Raw genomic sequence first — 21,620 nt, 5'->3', positions numbered from 1 at the left:
GGTTACACATAGGTCCAAAGGGTTTGTTTCTTTCTTTTGATATATTGCATGTTCATATAATCATTCAACAAATGTGTTCCGGGAGCCATGAGCATTTTGTGGAAATGATCAAAAATGCTGCCGCTGACGGAAAGTTTTAGGGGTTCAAGGTTCTTTTTTATTCATCATGTACATGTGATGCAATGTAGTTTTCCCCATTTTCTCGCCACACAATGCAAAAACACTAACTACAATAAGATAAAGAGAAAATAAATAAACCAAGTATAAATAAAATCAGTACATGCTCATATCTGTATTTGAATGTAATGTATGTGTTTTTTACGTGGCTTAAAAGTTCTTCAGACTTTTAGATTTATGTAACACAACGGTGCATTTCAGCAGTTCATCTCGTTTGCTGTAATGAAGTAGTGTTTTGCTCTGTTAAGACGTGTTGTTCTCTCGTCAGGACGCGGTGGCTGTCCAGCTGGAGGACGAGCGGCTGGTGAAGATCCGAGAGGTTCTGAAGGACTTACCGGTCCTTCACTACAGGTCAACACTCACCTAACACTGGACCACACTTCATTTTCATCAAACAATGCTTTTCTTACTTTTTTGACCTATTTTTTGTCTTGTTTCCAGTCCAAATATCTAAAAATTCTTAAATCAAGATGCATTTACTAGCTGAGTATACTAGATGAGTTAAATTTTTTATAAAAATTAAATAAAAAATATTATAAATAAATAAAAATGCCTTTCCTTTTCCCTTAATCCTCCCTTATCTTAGGCTACTCTGAGCACTGTGTATTTTGAGCACTTCTTGCGTTGTTTTTGCCTCTTCACGATCACTCGCTTTAGTCCTAATTGGATAAAAGCGTCTGCTAAATGACTAAATATAAATGTAATGTAAATGTCCTGTTTTCCGGGGGAATTAATCAAAATTGAGTGAGTTTATACTTTAAAAAAGCACAATGATCTGCCAGTGGGGTGAGAAAAATAATGTTAATTCAAACAGAAACAAGATTATTTTTCTGACCCCATTGGCAGATAATTCTGCTTGTTTTAAAGCAAAAACTCACTTTATTTTATTTATCTCCTCAGAAAACAAGACTTAATATCTTATGTAATTTTACTATTTTAGTAAATAGATCTTGATTTAAGAAATGTTTGATATTTGGACTGGAAAAGTAAGAAAAGCATTTTTTGCAGTGTATGGATTAGTTTTCCGATCTCTTTATGAACTTTTTGATGCGTTTTGAAGCTTTTTGAAGTGGTAGTTGCGTAGCTGTCAATGGAGGGACAGAAATCTCTCGGGTTTCATTTAAAACATCTTAATTTGTTTCGAAGATGAGCATTTTTTGGTGAACTAGCCCTTTAAGATCCACTGAAATGGTACTTAGGGAACTGGAAGAGATACCAACTTGAGACGTGTATTGTCGTGCACAGGCCATATAGACAGTCCTTACAGTCCATACATAATCATCATACTTTTATGGTGTTTTTGTTCTTTCTTGAGCTTGACAGAATAAATCTGAATAAATTCCCTTGTGTGTCTTCAACACTCACTGTCTTCTAGAACGCTGGAATATCTGATGCGTCATCTGGTCAAAATGTCCACGTTTGCATCCGAGACCAACATGCACTCGAGAAACCTCGCCATCGTCTGGGCCCCAAACCTCCTCAGGTATTTGATTATTTTAAAGTTATTCTTTTACATTTAAACTGCATGTGCATCGAAAGTGACTTACAGCTCATTTAGGGAATACATATGATCAGAATGTTAGCAGAAATGTAGTGTTCTTATACAGAAGTATACACTAGCTGTGCTTCAATCCAACTCATTTTGAGATATCGCATAAAAACGCTGGATGGAAACGCCAAGATGCGCATAAATTCTAAAAATGCACATAAAAAACATATGGGGGGATACATTTTCTATCCAATTAGAAGAAATGCGCATAAACTATGGAACTATGGAAACCGATTTACTGAATAAATCCCTCAAAACCCATGTGACTTTGGCTCAGCGTCGGCTGTGATTGGATAACTGGAGTAACCAGCGGACCAATGGCGTCGCAGCATCTCTAATGTTGGTTTGGTGAAGTCGAAGTGTGTGATCAGAATGATTTGGTGTAATTCCCTCCAGAAGCGTCTCACACACGAGTGTGTTCCCGAACACCAGCATCCGAACACGACAGCGTTCACTGTGTTTCGTCTGACGCTCGAGACACACTCGTTTATGATGGAGGGAAAAACAGCCATATTTGAGAAACTTAGTTTTATTAGTGATATTCTGCACCAGTTTCCTGGGAAGTGATGATTTAATTTCATTCAATGTAATTTTACACTGTTAAATATACAGTTTTTTAAAGTAAAAAAAGAAGAAATCATCTTATAATTTGATAGATGGTGTCAAGTGTGAAGACGGCTCATGATTACACTAAAAATCACTAACTATACTGACTATATACTATACTGACTATATTTAAATGTTAAACCACTGTAAAATCTGCTAATTTTAGCTGGAACTATTCAGCTAACAGGTTTTAGTTTAACATCTACGTCCGAGAGTTTCACATAGTCAGAACAAAATAGTAATTTCTCGACAGGTTTTTGCATCAAAAATACCAGAATGAGAAAATCTCTGCCTCTTGTTTTCAGAAGTCCATTTAAAAAGAAAAATGTTTACTTTAACTTTTAAATTCTTCAGTACATTGCAAAAAAAGCGTATGTTGTTCTAGTTTTCCAGCACACATATCTAAACATTCTTGTTCAGCAAAATGACTGAAGATATTAAGTCTTGTTTTATGAAAAATGCATCAAGTTTGTGCGTACAGTTTGTGCAGATCAAATATCTGTCAATCAAGTCAGAAAAATAAAATTAATTCAGAGTGAAAACAAGATTATTGACTCCATCGGCAGATATTTGATCTTGTTTTAAACACAAACTCACTTCATTTTGATGAATTTTTTCTTAATATCATCAGTCATTTTGCATTTTCTCCAGTAAATGTGTCTTGATTTCAGAATGTTTCGATGTTTGTGCTGGAGAACGAGACAGAAACACTGAGGAACATTTGCAGTTTAAATCTAAGTGTGTGTTTATATTGGTGTTGTAAGAGTCATTCTCTAGCGGTTGAGCTACAGGAACAGATTTATTTGTGATCAGTAAATCAGTGCATGATTATCTGCAGATCGAAGGACATCGAGTCGACTGGTTTTAACGGTACGGCGGCGTTCATGGAGGTCCGGGTTCAGTCCATCGTGGTCGAGTTTATTCTCACTCATGTGGCCGAGCTTTTCCCTGGAACAGGTATTTTATCTTTCTTAAAGTCGGCCTGACAGGTCTTTTCTTCCCTATAGTGCCGTATATCTGAGTGAAACGCTTCTGGAACAAGAACAAATGTGGGCGGGGCTTGATTGTGTCTGTGAGGAATTAATTGAATTGATTGAATGGTTGTGATTTGCTATTGGCTGATCTCATGTGAGTGACAGGTTGCCCCGCCCACATCCTCAGAGAAGAGAGAGATGTCACTCCTTATTTAGATTTTTTTTTTCTTTATATAAGTTATATATAAACTCTTAAATCAAGATACATTTACTGGAGAAGAAAAAAAAAATCTGAAACATTTATGAAAATGAAGTTTCTGGAGTCAGAAAAATAATCTTAATTCAAAATGAAAATGAGATTATGTTTCTGACTCCATTGGCAGATATTTGTTCTTGTTTTAAACACAAACTCACTTCATTTTCATACATTTTCCAGACGTAATATCTTCAGTGCTTTTGCTTCTTCTCCAGTAAATGTATCTTGATGTAAGAATGTTTAGATGTGTGTGCTGGAGGACGAGACAGAAACACTGAGGAAGAGCATGACTTCTGTGCAGTGTGAATGATAGTCTGATGTTTTAACACAGGACTGACTGTGGAGCGCCGGAAGTCTCTTCCATCACCCTCGATTCTGTCCGGTCATGATGACCCTTTCTTCAAATCTCTTCCTCTACACTGTCCTGGGAACCTCAGTCCGGGAGACGGGCCTCCAGCCATGCGCTCGTACCACGCCATCATCGACGGCACTGACAAGTAAGACCGACCGACCGACCCACCGACCACACGTAAAGAGCATCAAAGGTTTTTGTATTATTAGAATCGATGCTCCTCGCAACTGGATTTAAAGTGGTTTTAACATGGTGAACTATTTTATTTTATTTTATTTTTTTATTATTTTTTTATTTTATTCTATCAAGTGTAACATTACTTCTATAAAATATGTGAGATTAGGATTAGTGCATCCCCAATCAAGTTTATTTTAATTTCATTTGATTTCATTTAATTTCATTTAATCTGATTTCATTTGATTTCATTTAATTTAATTTGATCAAGTGTAACATCAATACTATAAATATGTGAGATTAGGATTAGTGCATCCCCAATCTATTTTAATTTCATTTCATTTCATTTTATTTTATCAAGTTGTAACATCACTACTATAAATATGTGAGATTAGCATTAGTGCATCCCCAATCAAGTTTATTTACTATTTCATGTTTTTGTATTTTTTATTTTATTTTATTTCATGCAATGTTTATTTGGTTTTATGTATCCCCAATCAAGTTTATATTTTATTTGATTTCATGTCATGTTATTTTTATTTTTTTAATTTAAAAAAAGTATTATTTATTTCATTTTATTTTATTTTACCTAGTGTAACATCATTCACATCAAGAGAGTTGAGAAAAGTAACCCCAAAGATGCCCAAAAGTGAAATAATCATGATTTTGAGGATAATAGCTATATACTGATGCTTTACATACTGATGTGTGTGTGTGTGTGTGTGTGTGTGTGTTCAGGAGGAAGGGCTCTCTCAAAGGAAGGAAGTGGAAATCCATCTTTAATTTGGGCGGGCGACTCCACGATCCCCGCAAGAAGAGCAAATACTGTCCTAAAGGTACGAGCGCAAAACTGCCGAACCACAGATGCTTTCTGCACAGGGTTCGTACGATGAGCTTGAAGTGCTTGAATTTGACTTTTTGAAATGTTAGTCCTGGAAAACCCTTTGAAAACAGGCATATTTCTGAAGAGGTACTTGAAAAGTGCTTGAATTATTATAAAGACAATATGAAATTAGTGTTTAATTTCATCGATTAAACAATCTTTTCATGCAAAATGAACGCTGCAGCTCGTCTGATATAGAGGCATTTTGCATGGCTTTGAGCATGATACTATAAATATACATTTATTTTCATATAAATAAATTCATTCTTCAGCTCAATCATATATTCATGAGGGAAAAAAAATCAGTTTGAATAAAGAAAGCGATATCTTTGTCATAGTATCCTTTCAATGGTTAAAGTCACCGCAGTCATAGCATGTGCTGCACTTTATTTGTACCATTTTATTTTATTGGTTTATTTTTATTCATCTATTTACCTTTTTTTAGAATTTGAAGGTAATAACGATATTGTTTGATTAGTGAGATCTCTGATTGTCGTCTTTGAAAACCAAAAAAAGTAGTCCTGGAATTTCATTTGTCAGTATCTGTACAGTATCTGATAACGATAAACCCTTCCTCTCACATCTAATGCTCTCGTTTCTCTTCATCTTCACTTGATCTCGACGCACAGACAAAGAGAAGACGACGCTGAGGCCTGCGAAGAGCATGGACTCTCTGAGCTCCGGCCCGTTCCCAGCAGAAGGTATGAGGAGATTCATCACACAGTAGAATCACCTGTTAGTGTGGATTGATTTAATATATTTTAAAATGTAATTTATTCCTTTGATCAACCGATCCAATACTTTTTGACTGGTTGTGTAATAATGAAGCATCCTTTGCATGTTTGTTTTCATGTCTCTCAGATTCGAAACATCCTCCAGCTCATCTTCCTCCTCTGCTTTTGCCCTCGGCCTCGGGCAGCTCAGAGGGCGTGGCTTCTGCCGGAGGGGGCGTGTCCAGCGGATACGCGGTGACGTACAGACGGACGGGCGGAGCTCAGGTCAGTATGTTTTTTTATTTTTTATTATTAATTCAGTGCCATGAGAACAAGAGGGATTTACATCTTCACATTATCACATTAACATTAGCTGCCAGGAAATGAAAAATGAAAAAAACATTACATAAAATCCAGTGCTTTCAAAGCATTACATGTTTTCAGCGCTTTTTTGTTTTTTGTTTGTTCCAAAAGATTTACATATAATTTAAAGCCATTTTTAAAATGTGAAAAATAAATAATTGTATAATACGTTGTTTTTATGATGGATAGATGCACTTTTATGATGGATAGATGCACTTTTATCATAGATAAATGCACTTTTATCATAGATAGATGCACTTTTATCATGGATAGATGCACTTTTATCATGGATAGATGCACTTTTATCATGGATAGATGCACTTTTATCATGGATAGATGCACTTTTATGATGGATAGATGCACTTTTATCATAGATAAATGCACTTTTATCATAGATAAATGCACTTTTATCATGGATAGATGCACTTTTATCATGGATAGATGCACTTTTATCATGGATAGATGCACTTTTATCATGGATAGATGCACTTTTATCATAGATAAATGCACTTTTATGATGGATAGATGCACTTTTATCATAGATAAATGCACTTTTATCATAGATAAATGCACTTTTATCATGGATAGATGCACTTTTATGATGGATAGATGCACTTTTATCATAGATAAAATGCACTTTTATCATAGATAAATGCACTTTTATCATGGATAGATGCACTTTTATCATGGATAGATGCACTTTTATCATGGATAGATGCACTTTTATCACGGATAGATGCACTTTTTTGAGCTTCAATCTGTTGGTTGCAATCCACTGCAATTATAAAGCTTGAAAGCTTGGACATTTTTTAATATAACTCTGATTCTATTCGTTTAAAAGAAGAATGTAAAAAAAACCTAGGATGGCTTGAGGAAGAGTAAATCATGGGATAATTTTCATTTTAAAGTGAACTAAAAAGTGAATTAAAGTGAACTCCTTTAACACAAAACTTATTTGGCAATCTCCATGTTTCGAGCTCAGGTCAGTATGGTGAGCGGAGGGACTCCGGGAACGTACAGTCGTCTGGACTCTGGGGGCGGAGCCAATGGGGCCGAGGGGGCGTCGCTGGGCGTGTCCCGATCGCCAGGAATGACCAGCAAAGCGGAACGGCGCGCCGGGATCCACATCTCCGGGCCTTTTTCCGTGACCGTCCCGCTTCACATCACATCTGGACTGGCTCTGGGTGTGTTACACGGCGGCTGGAACGAGAGAGAGCAAACCGCGGATGAAGACGAGGACGTTAAGAGCACCGATGAGAGCAAACATGATGATGTTCCCGACGAGAGTAAAAGAGAAATCAGTGCTTGCCTAGAAGAAGGTCAGGTGGATTGTGGGAAGAATATGGCGGATATTAAGGAAGAAACTGTGCCAGAAGAAGGAGACGCACCGAATGTCAAAGAAGATCAGAGTCTGAATCAAGAGTCGGTGAAGGAGAAGGAAGAAGATCCAATGCCAGAGGTCAAAGAGGAAGCCCCAGATGAGGATTACATGGGTAATATTTCGATTATCGTTCACTGAATTGTTTTCACAATTTAGTTTTGCAGTGCTTTCATAGTAAATTATAAAATCTTAAAGTCCCCCTGTAGTCAATAATTTTATCCGTTAAAACTCATGTTTGATCACCAAAATGACATATTTAGAAGTTTTTTCCTTTGCCTTAAAATATCTTGAATGTAACTCGACACCCTTTGCTTCATTTAGTATGCGCGGTTCTATGAATATGCAAATGAGCCCCACCTCCACTCACTCAGCTCAGAGATCCACTGGTTGACGATCACACGTTGATCTGATTGGTAAGAAGGTAGTTTGTGACGTCAGAAACACCAGCGATTTCAAAGCGTGTGTTTGAGACTGTCTTTGGTTCACTGCAGTTTTAAGGAGGAAATACTCAGCAATGCTGTCGACTTATGAGCTTACACATGGTTTGTCTTAAAGCATATTAAAAACACCACATAGACACATAAACAATATTAAAAGCTGTTTTTGTTTACCACAGGGGGACTTTAAAGGGCACCTATTATGCCTCTTTTCACAAGATGTGAAGTTGTGAAGTTTTAGCTCAAAATACCCAACAGTTAATTTTTTACAGCATGTTTAAATTGTTGGAAAACACGCCGTTTTAGTGTGTATCCCTTTAAATGCAAATGAGCTGCTGCTGCCGCACAGGGGGCGGAGCCTCACGAGCTCGCGCTCAGAGCCAGGACAATCTCATCTCACAGAATGATAATGTCAGAACAGAAACTCTCAGTAGCGGTGTTCATTTCGACCCGGAGTCGGACAATAATGCCTACAGAGCCAGAGAATATATGCTGTATGGAAATAGAACAGGTATAGTTTAGTTTAACCCTTTATAGGGCACTCATTGAAATATTTGGAAATTCTAAATTTTAAAAGCTAATGGGGGATGTTACAGGACATAAAAAAAAAAAAAATGTTATAAATTTTTTTCATCTTTGCATTGCAAATCAAGGTCAATGAAGTTACCATATATGAGCACTTGCCTGTCTAGGGGAAAAGAAATTACCGTATAAATTTCCTCATAAAGGATTATATAGTGTTATTTAAATAAACTCCTGATGTACTCACAAACTTCCCAATGCCTCGTTTTATGAGTACAGAACCTATTTGTACTACTGTAGAAGTTTGGTACCATCACGGGCATTATTAGTGGGGTAATTTATGAGATACAACAATATATAATATATAACAATATATAAAAAAAATCAAGCGCTGGTAAATCTGTGCCTTTTTCTGCAAATAAAATATGCAGTTGACACAAATAAGCTGTGGCAGCTGCTACAAGGGCTTTTTAATTGAATGATTATTGTATAAATAGTTGTTTTACATACATTTTTAAACTTCCATACACCCAGAACCACAGTAAGTATGAGTGTGTGACTGTGCACAAATGGGGGACCACAGCTGTCCCCCTGAGCCAAAACACTTGGATGCCTAAGAGTGTCCCTGTTTTTATTTGTGTGTGCGTGCCATTTAACTATAATAAAAAAACATACATTCATAAGGCATATGTCTAAAAATGGACACTTGCTAGTCTTAGGTGAACGGGGCATATGATTAAATATGGTCCATTTAGTTTTCAGCCAAACATTAAGCTAATTTTTACAAATGCTATGCAAATAACAACAATCTTAATCTTTAACACAACTATTCACCCAAATAATTTGTGAGTTACATCAACTTACCATGTTTAGTTATGATGTTATTACTATAGCTGTGGGAGAAGCCAGGTTCAAAAAAGCAATATTTATGATTTCTGCAAGATGGCTTGTGTTTGAGGTGCTCCAGGCCACTGCTGATTGGTCAGATGCCTTGATGTCAATATCTGTCAGATATCTCCACTGATTGGCTGAGATAAAACCACATGACTCTACAACTCCAAATGGAGGCAGGGGGAGGGCATTTTGAATGTGTGCGGAAGTGACTAAATATGGTTACTTGACCCATAAAGGTTATAGCGTATTTGTCATCTGCTTTTATCCATTATTAATACAAGCCTGCTGTAAACTGCAATGTCAGTCAACAGTCGTGGAAGGGCCGGTTGCAAAAGTTCGTCACATTGCCCCGAGTCTGAAAACGGCTTTTTCTGAGACACCGCTTATGATTTATGGGGATTAAATAAAAAGCACTGGGTGGATTTTTATCATTATAGGGTGGTTATGTACACAATGTCAACACATATGTATGTTCAAACACCATGTAAAAGTTAATTTTGCATAATAGGTGCCCTTTAAATAATTTCCAAATAGAAAGGAGTTGTTGAATCCTCATTACATGAAATAGTGTGTGATAGAAAATGATGGCAGATGTGAATGGTTTTTCCCACAGAGATGAGAGGAAACCCCCTCCCAGCGCCGGTCAGTCCGCGCTACTACGAGGAGATGGAGTTTCCAGACCAGGACCTTCCGCTGGATCTACAGGAGGCGTTTGGGTTCCTGGACTCGATGGACAACTGTGCTTCAAACCAGGTGTGCATACGTCTCATTGCTGCTTGTCCACTCTCTTGTCTAACTGCTCTCCATTGAATTCTGTGGCTTTACGTATCAGAACATAATAAAAATCATCTGGTCTTTTGCAGGTCTTAAAATTAGGTAAATACTACCTCAGATTGACTGGGCCGGTGCAACACCTTAATTCTTTTCTTCTGCCGTTCTGTTGTAGATTTTGTTAGTGTTCTTGGGATCATTGTCCTGTTGCATGACCCACTTTCAGCCAAGCTTTAGCTGTCGGACAGTCGGCCTCACATTTGACTCTTGAGTAGTGCTGTCAAAATGGCTGAAAAGCTAAATTCGAATTTCTTTCTTAAATATTAGCAAAATTCGAATTACACTATATTGCGACAAGTTTTGGGACGTCTGCCTTTACATGCACATGCATTTTAATGACATACCATTCTTAATCTGTAGGATTTAATATTGAGTTGCTTCACCCTTTGCATCTGTAACAGCTTCCACTCTTCTTAGAAGGCTTTCCACAAGGTTTAGGACTGTGTTTATGGGAATTTTTGACCATTCTTCTAGAAGCGCATTTGTGAGGTCAGACACTGATGTTGAATGAGAAGGCTCTCAGTCTCGCTCTAATTCATCTCAAAGGTGTTCTATCGGGTTGAGCTCAGGACTTTGTGCAGTTCCTCCACACCAAACTCCTCATCCATGTCTTTATGGACCTGCTTTGTGCACTGGTGCCCAGTCATGTTGGAACAGGAAAATCCCCAAACTGTTCCCACAAAGTTGGGAGCATGAAATTGTTTAAAATGTCTTGGTCTGCTAAAGCATTAAGAGTTCCTTTCACTATAATCCATCCCATTACACCATTCACCATAATCCATCCCATTACACCACTGCATCTGACGCTTTACACCACTGCATCTGACACTTTACACCAGTGCATCCCACGCTTTACAGCACTGCATCCCACGCTTTACATCACTGCATCCCATGCTTTACACCACTGCATCCCAGGCTTTACACCACTGCACCCCACGCTTTACACCACTGCACCCCACGCTTTACACCACTGCACCCCACGCTTTACACCACTGCACCCCACGCTTTACACCACTGCATCCCTTACTTTACACCACTGCATTCCACGCTTTACACCACTGCACCCCACGCTTTACACCACTGCATCCCTTACTTTACACTACTGCATTCCACGCTTTACACCACTGCATCCCACGCTTTACACCACTGCATCCCTTACTTTACACTACTGCACCCCACGCTTTACACCACTGCATCCCTTACTTTACACCACTGCACCCCACGCTTTACACCACTGCATCCCACGCTTTACACCACTGCATCCCTTACTTTACACTACTGCACCCCACGCTTTACACCACTGCATCCCTTACTTTACACTACTGCATTCCACGCTTTACATCACTGCATTCCACGCTTTACACCACTGCATCCCATGCTTTACACCACTGCATCCCAGGCTTTACACCACTGCACCCCACGCTTTACACCACTGCACCCCACGCTTTACACCACTGCACCCCACGCTTTACACCACTGCACCCCACGCTTTACACCACTGCATCCCTTACTTTACACCACTGCATTCCACGCTTTACACCACTGCACCCCACGCTTTACACCACTGCATCCCTTACTTTACACCACTGCACCCCACGCTTTACACCACTGCATCCCACGCTTTACACCACTGCATCCCTTACTTTACACTACTGCACCCCACGCTTTACACCACTGCATCCCTTACTTTACACTACTGCATTCCACGCTTTACAGCACTGCATCCCACGCTTTACATCACTGCATCCCATGCTTTACACCACTGCATCCCAGGCTTTACACCACTGCACCCCACGCTTTACACCACTGCACCCCACGCTTTACACCACTGCACCCCACGCTTTACACCACTGCACCCCACGCTTTACACCACTGCATCCCTTACTTTACACCACTGCATTCCACGCTTTACACCACTGCACCCCACGCTTTACACCACTGCATCCCTTACTTTACACTACTGCATTCCACGCTTTACACCACTGCATCCCACGCTTTACACCACTGCATCCCTTACTTTACACTACTGCACCCCACGCTTTACACCACTGCATCCCTTACTTTACACCACTGCACCCCACGCTTTACACCACTGCATCCCACGCTTTACACCACTGCATCCCTTACTTTACACTACTGCACCCCACGCTTTACACCACTGCATCCCTTACTTTACACTACTGCATTCCACGCTTTACATCACTGCATTCCACGCTTTACACCACTGCACCCCACGCTTTACACCACTGCATCCCACGCTTTACATCACTGCATTCCACGCTTTACACCACTGCACCCCACGCTTTACACCACTGCATCCCACGCGTTACACCACTGCATCCCTTACTTTACACCACTGCACCCCACGCGTTACACCACTGCATCCCAGGCTTTACACCACTGCATCCCACGCTTTACTCCACTGCATCCCTTACTTTACACCACTGCATTCCACGCTTTACACCACTGCACCCCACGCTTTACACCACTGCACCCCACGCTTTACACCACTGCATCCCTTACTTTACACCACTGCATCCCACGCTTTACATCACTGCATTCCACGCTTTACACCACTGCACCCCACGCTTTACACCACTGCATCCCACGCTTTACATCACTGCATTCCACGCTTTACACCACTGCACCCCACGCTTTACACCACTGCATCCCACGCTTTACACCACTGCATCCCTTACTTTACACCACTGCATTCCACGCTTTACACCACTGCACCCCACGCTTTACTCCACTGCATTCCACGCTTTACACCACTTTACACCACTGCATCCCACAATTTACACCACTGCACCCCACGCTTTACACCACTGCATCCCACGCTTTACACCACTGCATCCCTTACTTTACACTACTGCATTCAACGCTTTACACCACTGCACCCCACGCTTTACACCACTGCACCCCACGCTTTACACCACTGCATCCCTTACTTTACACCACTGCATTCCACGCTTTACACCACTGCACCCCACGCTTTACACCACTGCATCCCACGCTTTACACCACTGCATCCCTTACTTTACACCACTGCATTCCACGCTTTACACCACTGCATCCCACGCTTTACACCACTGCATCCCTTACTTTACACCACTGCATTCCACGCTTTACACCACTGCATTCCACGCTTTACACCACTGCACCCCACGCTTTACACCACTGCATCCCACGCTTTACTCCACTGCATTCCACGCTTTACACCACTTTACACCACTGCATCCCACAATTTACACCACTGCATCCCACGCTTTACACCACTGCATCCCACGCTTTACGCCACTGCATCCCACGCTTTACGCCACTGCATCCCACGCTTTACACCACTGCATCCCACACTTTACACCACTGCATCCCACGCTTTACACCACTGCACCCCACGCTTTACACCACTGCATCCCACGCTTTACTCCACTGCATCCCACGCTTTACTCCACTGCATCCCACGGTTTACTCCACTGCATTCCACGCTTTACACCACTGCACCCCACGCTTTACACCACTGCATCCCACGCTTTACACCACTGCATCCCTTACTTTACACTACTGCACCCCACGCTTTACTCCACTGCATTCCACGCTTTACACCACTTTACACCACTGCATCCCACAATTTACACCACTGCATCGCACGCTTTACACCACTGCATCCCACGCTTTACACCACTGCATCCCACGCTTTACGCCACTGCATCCCACGCTTTACGCCACTGCATCCCACGCTTTACACCACTGCACCCCTCGTTTTACACCACTGCACCCCTCGTTTTACACCACTGCTCCCCACGCTTTACACTACTGCACCCCACGCTTTACACCACTGCATCCCACGCTTTACTCCACTGCATCCCACGCTTTACACCACTGCACCCCACACTTTACACCACTGCATCCCACGCTTTACACCACTGCATCCCACGCTTTACTCCACTGCATCCCACGCTTTACTCCACTGCATCCCACGCTTTACTCCACTGCATCCCACGCTTTAAACCACTGCACCCCACGCTTTACACCACTGCATCCCACGCTTTACACCACTGCATCCCACGCTTTACGCCACTGCATCCCACGCTTTACACCACTGCATCCCTTACTTTACACTACTGCACCCCACGCTTTACTCCACTGCATTCCACGCTTTACACCACTTTACACCACTGCATCCCACAATTTACACCACTGCATCGCACGCTTTACACCACTGCATCCCACGCTTTACACCACTGCATCCCACGCTTTACGCCACTGCATCCCACGCTTTACGCCACTGCATCCCACGCTTTACACCACTGCATCCCTTACTTTACACCACTGCATTCCACGCTTTACACCACTGCATCCCACGCTTTACACCACTGCATCCCTTACTTTACACCACTGCATTCCACGCTTTACACCACTGCATTCCACGCTTTACACCACTGCACCCCACGCTTTACACCACTGCATCCCACGCTTTACTCCACTGCATTCCACGCTTTACACCACTTTACACCACTGCATCCCACAATTTACACCACTGCATCCCACGCTTTACACCACTGCATCCCACGCTTTACACCACTGCATCCCACGCTTTACGCCACTGCATCCCACGCTTTACGCCACTGCATCCCACGCTTTACACCACTGCATCCCACACTTTACACCACTGCATCCCACGCTTTACACCACTGCACCCCACGCTTTACACCACTGCATCCCACGCTTTACTCCACTGCATCCCACGCTTTACTCCACTGCATCCCACGGTTTACTCCACTGCATTCCACGCTTTACACCACTGCACCCCACGCTTTACACCACTGCATCCCACGCTTTACACCACTGCATCCCTTACTTTACACTACTGCACCCCACGCTTTACTCCACTGCATTCCACGCTTTACACCACTTTACACCACTGCATCCCACAATTTACACCACTGCATCGCACGCTTTACACCACTGCATCCCACGCTTTACACCACTGCATCCCACGCTTTACGCCACTGCATCCCACGCTTTACGCCACTGCATCCCACGCTTTACACCACTGCACCCCTCGTTTTACACCACTGCACCCCTCGTTTTACACCACTGCTCCCCACGCTATACACTACTGCACCCCACGCTTTACACCACTGCATCCCACGCTTTACTCCACTGCATCCCACGCTTTACACCACTGCACCCCACACTTTACACCACTGCATCCCACGCTTTACACCACTGCATCCCACGCTTTACTCCACTGCATCCCACGCTTTACTCCACTGCATCCCACGCTTTACTCCACTGCATCCCACGCTTTAAACCACTGCACCCCACGCTTTACACCACTGCATCCCACGCTTTACACCACTGCATCCCACGCTTTACGCCACTGCATCCCACGCTTTACACTACTGCACCCCACGCTTTACACCACTGCATCCCACGCTTTACTCCACTGCATCCCACGCTTTACACCACTGCACCCCACGCTTTACACTACTGCACCCCACGCTTTACACCACTGCATCCCACGCTTTACTCCACTGCATCCCACGCTTTACACCACTGCACCCCACGCTTTACACCACTGCACCCCACGCTTTACGCCACGGCATCCCACGCTTTACACCACTGCACCCCACGCTTTACACCACTGCATCCCACGCTTTACTCCACTGCATCCCACGCTTTACACCACTGCACCCCACGCTTTACACTACTGCACCCCACGCTTTACACCACTGCATCCCACGCTTTACTCCACTGCATCCCACGCTTTACACCACTGCACCCCACGCTTTACACCACTGCACCCCACGCTTTACACCACTGCATCCCACGCTTTACACCACTGCATCCCACGCTTTACTCCACTGCATCCCACGCTTTACTCCACTGCATCCCACGCTTTACTCCACTGCATCCCACGCTTTACACTACTGCACCCCACGCTTTACACCACTGCATCCCACGCTTTACTCCACTGCCTCCCACGCTTTACACCACTGCACCCCACGCTTTACACCACTGCACCCCACGCTTTACGCCACGGCATCCCACGCTTTACACCACTGCACCCCACGCTTTACACCACTGCATCCCACGCTTTACTCCACTGCATCCCACGCTTTACACCACTGCACCCCACGCTTTACACTACTGCACCCCACGCTTTACACCACTGCATCCCACGCTTTACTCCACTGCATCCCACGCTTTACACCACTGCACCCCACGCTTTACACCACTGCACCCCACGCTTTACACCACTGCATCCCACGCTTTACACCACTGCATCCCACGCTTTACTCCACTGCATCCCACGCTTTACTCCACTGCATCCCACGCTTTACACCACTGCATCCCACGCTTTACACCACTGCATCCCACGCTTTACTCCACTGCACCCCACGCTTTACACCACTGCATCCCACGCTTTACACCACTGCATCCCACGCTTTACGCCACTGCATCCCACGCTTTACTCCACTGCATCCCACGCTTTACACCACTGCATCCCACACTTATGCCACTGCATCCCACACTTTACTCCACGCTTTACACCACTGCATCCCACGCTTTACACCACTGCATCCCACGCTTTACACCACTGCATCCCACGCTTTACACCACTGCATCCCACGCTTTACACCACTGCATCCCATGCTTTACTCCACGCTTTACACCACTGCATCCCACGCTTTACCCCACTGCATTCCTCACTTTACACCACTGCATCCTACTAGGTCTGTAGCTACTGACTCTGCAGAAAGTTGGCGACTTCTGCGCCCTTCCAAACGTGACACACTTCTCCTGTCTTTTTCTAACTCTACTGTTATGAACTTTAACTTTTAACATGTTAAGGCCTGTAGAGTCTGAGGTGTAGCTCTCGGGTGTTTTGCGATTTCTCTGAGCATTGCACGGTCTGACCTTTGCTGGGACGTCCTCTCCTGGGAAGATTGGCAACTGTCTTGAATGTTGATGATGGATTTCAGTTTGTTTGGAAATGCCCGTATAACCCTTCTTAGATTGATGGCAGCAACAATTGCTTCTCTAAGATCATTTCTGATGTCTTTCCTCTTGGCATTGTGTTTTAACACACACCTGACGGCTCCAGACCAGCAAACTGGCAAAACTTCTGCTTTTATAGAGGTGAACGCACTTGCTGATGATTAATTAATCTGCTACTTACCTTCTTAATCCCTATAGAAGCAGTAAGACTAAGTTTGTCAATTATGGCTTCTTCATTTTGGCTTTATTTTTGTTAAATAAATAATGACACGTGTTGTTGTTCATCCGAGGTTGTATTTACCTAATTTTAAGACCTGCTATGTGTACCAGATAATTTTGATAATGCTCTGATACGTAAAACCATGGAATTCAAAAGTGTCCTGTCTTTTTCACATTACCACACACACATATTATATATTTACAGATTTGTATATTAGATGCGATTAATTGGGATTAATCAATTAGACAGCACTAATAATAAAATAATTGGTTTATTATTTATTAAAATATTATCAAATAAAATAAGTTAAAGTCCCCCTGTAGTCAATAATTAGTTAAAATGTGTAGTTTAGTACTGTTGGCTTTTGTTTGAATCAGTGTTTATATTGTCTCTCGATGCTTCTCTTCCTGCATTTGACGTCTGTCTCGCTTTCTCTCCGTTTGCCAGGTTGAGTTTTCAGTCGAAGCACCTTGTTTTGAAATGGAATACGAGGAAGAGGAAGATCAAAACCAGGATAATCTGGCCGTTTCATGCTCATTGCAAAACTGCAGTAGTGACTCTGAAACACCGGCAGCCAAAATCATCAGCCCGTCGTTCGCACACAGGCTTATTCCTGGGAAATCACACAGTTTGCCTTATAAGTCCCGCCCCTTCCTACCAGCTCTGTCATTATCATCATCAGACGACGACGACTACAGCCCTGGTGATGATGATGATGATGATGAGTCTGATAAAGGGTCTGAATATGAGGACATGTTTTGTCACAGTCTCCCATCCAGTCGGTGTTTTCAGGGTCTCTCTTGGTCGGGTCCAGAAACCACCGCTGACACTCCTGCTAGCAGCGATGTAGCGGTTCACTGCAGTAACCAATCAGATTGCTTAGATGGGATGCAAAACGTACTTCCTACAGAGAACAGCAAAGATGCTGACCAATCGGAAGACGTGATTCCTACCGCTCCTACATTGACAGACAATAGTGAAAACGCTTTTCTTCTCAGTTCAGGTGTGTTAAAGACGGATGAAAACGAGAAAGAAGAGGATGCTGGGAATGAGAAACACACGTTGATGTAAGTACCTGAAGCATATGAATTTATAATCTCTTCAGCTAGTCTCCATTTGTGTTTCAAGTTACAAAGACTTTTTATGTTGAGTTGGAACGACATAAAATGTGTAGTTCTTGTGTAATATTGGTTACACTTTATTTTAAGGTGTCGTTGTTACAGTGTAATTATATATTTTATTACTCAGTAATATTATTTAACTACATGTACTTACTATAGGGTTAGGGTAGGATTAGGATTTGGTTGAGGGTTAGTTGTATGTAATTATGCATAGTTTACTGTTCATGTAACATAGGTAATAAGGACACTGTAAAATAAAGTGTTACTGTAATATTTTACACCTTTTGTTTGTGTACAGAAGAGAAGATGAAGCCAGTGACGAGGACACATATTTCGGACCGGACTCGATACCTTCTTCACCAGCGCCCGAAAAAACTGAGACCAATGAGCTCCCAGGTGTGGATGTTGACGGTTACCATGGTAACAATGAGGTGATGATCAATGAGCTCACTGTTGTCGACTGCATCTCACTGGCTCCTCAAGATCAACCATCGGAGAAACCAACAGCGATTATGAGCGAGCGAGAGATTGAGGATGAGAAGAGTGAGGAAACGGAGTCAGAAGAGTTGAAAGAGTGTGAGAACAGCATCAACCAAACACATACAGAGGAAGAAAAGTGTGACGATGATGAAGAAGATGCAAAGACTGGATCAGTTGAAGAGTCAAGTGATGAGAAAGAAGTGAGTGCGACTGAAAGGAAAGAAGATTTGGAGGGAAATAGTGGCGAGGAGAAAGAGGAAAATTCAAAGGTTGAATCTGTAAAAGAAAGACAACAAGATGAGAGAAAGGAAGATTTAGTGGAAAATAGTGGAGGATGTGAGGAAGAAGAGGAAAAAGCAAAGGATGAAACTGTAAAAGAAGGAGAACAAGATGAGAGAAAGGAAGATTTAGTGGAAAATAGTGGAGGATGTGAGGAAGAAGAGGAAAAAGCAAAAGATGAAACTGTAAAAGAAGGAGAACAAGATGAGAGAAAGGAAGATTTAGTGGAAAATAGTGGAGGATGTGAGGAAGAAGAGGAAAAAGCAAAGGATGAAACTGTAAAAGAAGGAGAACAAGATGAGAGAAAGGAAGATTTAGTGGAAAATAGTGGAGGATGTGAGGAAGAAGAGGAAAAAGCAAAAGATGAAACTGTAAAAGAAGGAGAACAAGATGAGATAAAAGATTTAGTGGAAAATAGTGGAGAATGTGATGAAGAAGAGGAAAATGCAAAGGATGAATATGTAAAAGTAGAACAAGATGAAAAAAAGGAAGATTTAATAGAAAATAGTGGAGATTATGAGGAAGAAGAGGAAAATGCAAAGGATGAACCTGTAAAAGAAGGAGAACAAGATGAGAGAAAGGAAGATTCAGTGGAAAGCCATGAACGAAACCCTGAGGAGGACGTGAATGTAAAAACAGGTTTTGTTGAGGTAAACATTGAGGAGATAGTTGAAGGAAAAGAAGGTAGAGATGATCCTGAAGCAGAAGAGATTCAGCGTGAAGAAAACGAAAGCATCTCATCAACGGCTCCCAAACGTGTGGCAAATCAAGCCAGAGCGGTTCCCGCCGTCCCCCCCAAACCTCAAAACTCCAAACTCACGGCCTTCGCGCTCAGAAAGCAGTTCGAGCACAGACACACACCGCTGACGGACGGACAGCATGAGGATAAAGGAGTGGAGGAACTGCTGAGCGAAGAAGAGAAAGAGCACAGAGACGCTGAGGAGAAGCCGGAGGACGAGGGTCCGAGAGAGCGCCCGGGGAGTTGGGATGGTGTGGTGGATCGGAGGAAAGATCTGCACAGGGAAACGGAGAAGGAGGGGAAGAGGAACAGCGGCATCAGCATGTGTTTTGATGAAGCCGTCGCTCGCGCCACGGTGAAGAGGAGCAGAGAGAGAGAAAACACGGACAGGTTATCCGGCGCTCACTGGGACAGCAGGAAAGATGGCAAAACTGACTAACTAACCTACTAAAGCGCATCATGTGGAAGCTCGTTTCCGTCACAGATTAAAAATTGCATTTTGCAATTTGGACTTTATAACTCGCAATTGTGAGTTTGGTAACACTATGTTACAGTGTACTTGTTACACGTGTTACATGCAGTTACTATAGTAATAACTATAAATTATACGTAATTACATGCAACTAAACCAAACCCTCATCCTAACCTGGTATGGTAACACTATGTTACAGTGTACTTGTTACACGCGTTACTTATTGTTACTATAGAAATAACTATAAATTACACATAATTACATGCAACTAAACCAAACCCTCGGCCTCATCCTAACCATTACTCCATAGTAAGTAAATGTAGTTACTTAATATTACTCAGTACTTAAATGTATAATTACAGTGTAACAAAGACACCTTTAAAATAAAGTGTAACTGCGAGTTTATATCTACGTCGCAATTACCTTTTTTATTCCGTGACGGAAACAAGCTTCCACAACATGATCGTGTAGTGTAAAATATGTGCAAAGAAAGGAAAGTTGTGTATGTACCAAAACCTTTTTTAATATTCTGATATTCCTTTTCAATTTACTAATTTTCTTATGATAAAATATATAAATGTATGGGAGAGACCCCCATGAGGTGTATAGCTATTTTTCAAAATCTCCGTATTCTATTCATACAAAATAAACTCAGCCAGCCTTATGAATATTAATGGTAACACTTTACTATAAAGTAGTTTCATGAACTAACAATGATAAATTCTTCTGAAGCATTTATTAATCTTAGTTCATGTTAATTTGAACATTTATATTTTCAAGATCAAAATTTGTATGTTAACATTAGTTAATGCTCATTTCATGTTAGTTATTGTATTAACTAATGTTGACATGAGATCTTATTGTAAAGTGTTACCATATTAACTAATTATCTGATGTCAGTGGTGTTCATTAATGGTTTAATGTTGTGATCATAGTGGTATAAATGCTAATGCATTCAAAGACAAATACATAAAGACCTAACACAACGGTTTAATTAAGAATAAGAAAGTCTGTATAGACAGGAAATTGTTTTATGTATTTTAATTTCTGTTGTTGTATACATTCAACACGCTATGCATTTAATTTCAATAAATTAGTATTTTCACTATAAATTGATGGTGTATGTTTTGCTGTTTTTACTCATATTCAGATATATTTCAGGTTTCAGAATGGTAAGTCTAACCATCTC

General features: G+C 42.0%; 1 protein-coding gene across 3 annotated transcripts in view; it reads left to right on the top strand.

The window, feature by feature from the left end:
• Positions 1 to 21,537, top strand: part of LOC308696248 (uncharacterized protein) — a 30,483-nt gene extending 8,946 nt beyond the window's left edge. Inside the window, exons 5-16 of one of the 3 annotated variants that reach the window (XM_081374760.1) lie at positions 446 to 528; positions 1,553 to 1,660; positions 3,171 to 3,289; positions 3,894 to 4,059; positions 4,827 to 4,924; positions 5,601 to 5,672; positions 5,833 to 5,969; positions 7,030 to 7,540; positions 9,895 to 10,034; positions 17,788 to 18,407; positions 18,760 to 19,547; positions 19,729 to 20,880. In XM_081374760.1, the coding sequence (XP_081230886.1) occupies positions 446 to 528; positions 1,553 to 1,660; positions 3,171 to 3,289; positions 3,894 to 4,059; positions 4,827 to 4,924; positions 5,601 to 5,672; positions 5,833 to 5,969; positions 7,030 to 7,540; positions 9,895 to 10,034; positions 17,788 to 18,407; positions 18,760 to 19,547; positions 19,729 to 19,775 (2,889 nt within the window). In that variant the 3' untranslated portion in view covers positions 19,776 to 20,880. Of the gene's footprint in view, positions 1 to 445; positions 529 to 1,552; positions 1,661 to 3,170; positions 3,290 to 3,893; positions 4,060 to 4,826; positions 4,925 to 5,600; positions 5,673 to 5,832; positions 5,970 to 7,029; positions 7,541 to 9,894; positions 10,035 to 17,787; positions 18,408 to 18,759 lie in introns of all 3 variants that reach the window. The other 2 variants (XM_081374758.1, XM_081374759.1) reach the window with 2 other exon arrangements.
• Positions 21,538 to 21,620: the final 83 nt, after the last annotated feature.

Source organism: Scardinius erythrophthalmus, assembly GCF_964197995.2.
Source record: "Scardinius erythrophthalmus genome assembly, chromosome: 9".
Taxonomy (NCBI): Eukaryota; Metazoa; Chordata; class Actinopteri; order Cypriniformes; family Leuciscidae; genus Scardinius; species Scardinius erythrophthalmus.
Note: the sequence above shows the minus strand (reverse complement) of the source record. Positions and strands in the feature narration are given on the sequence as shown.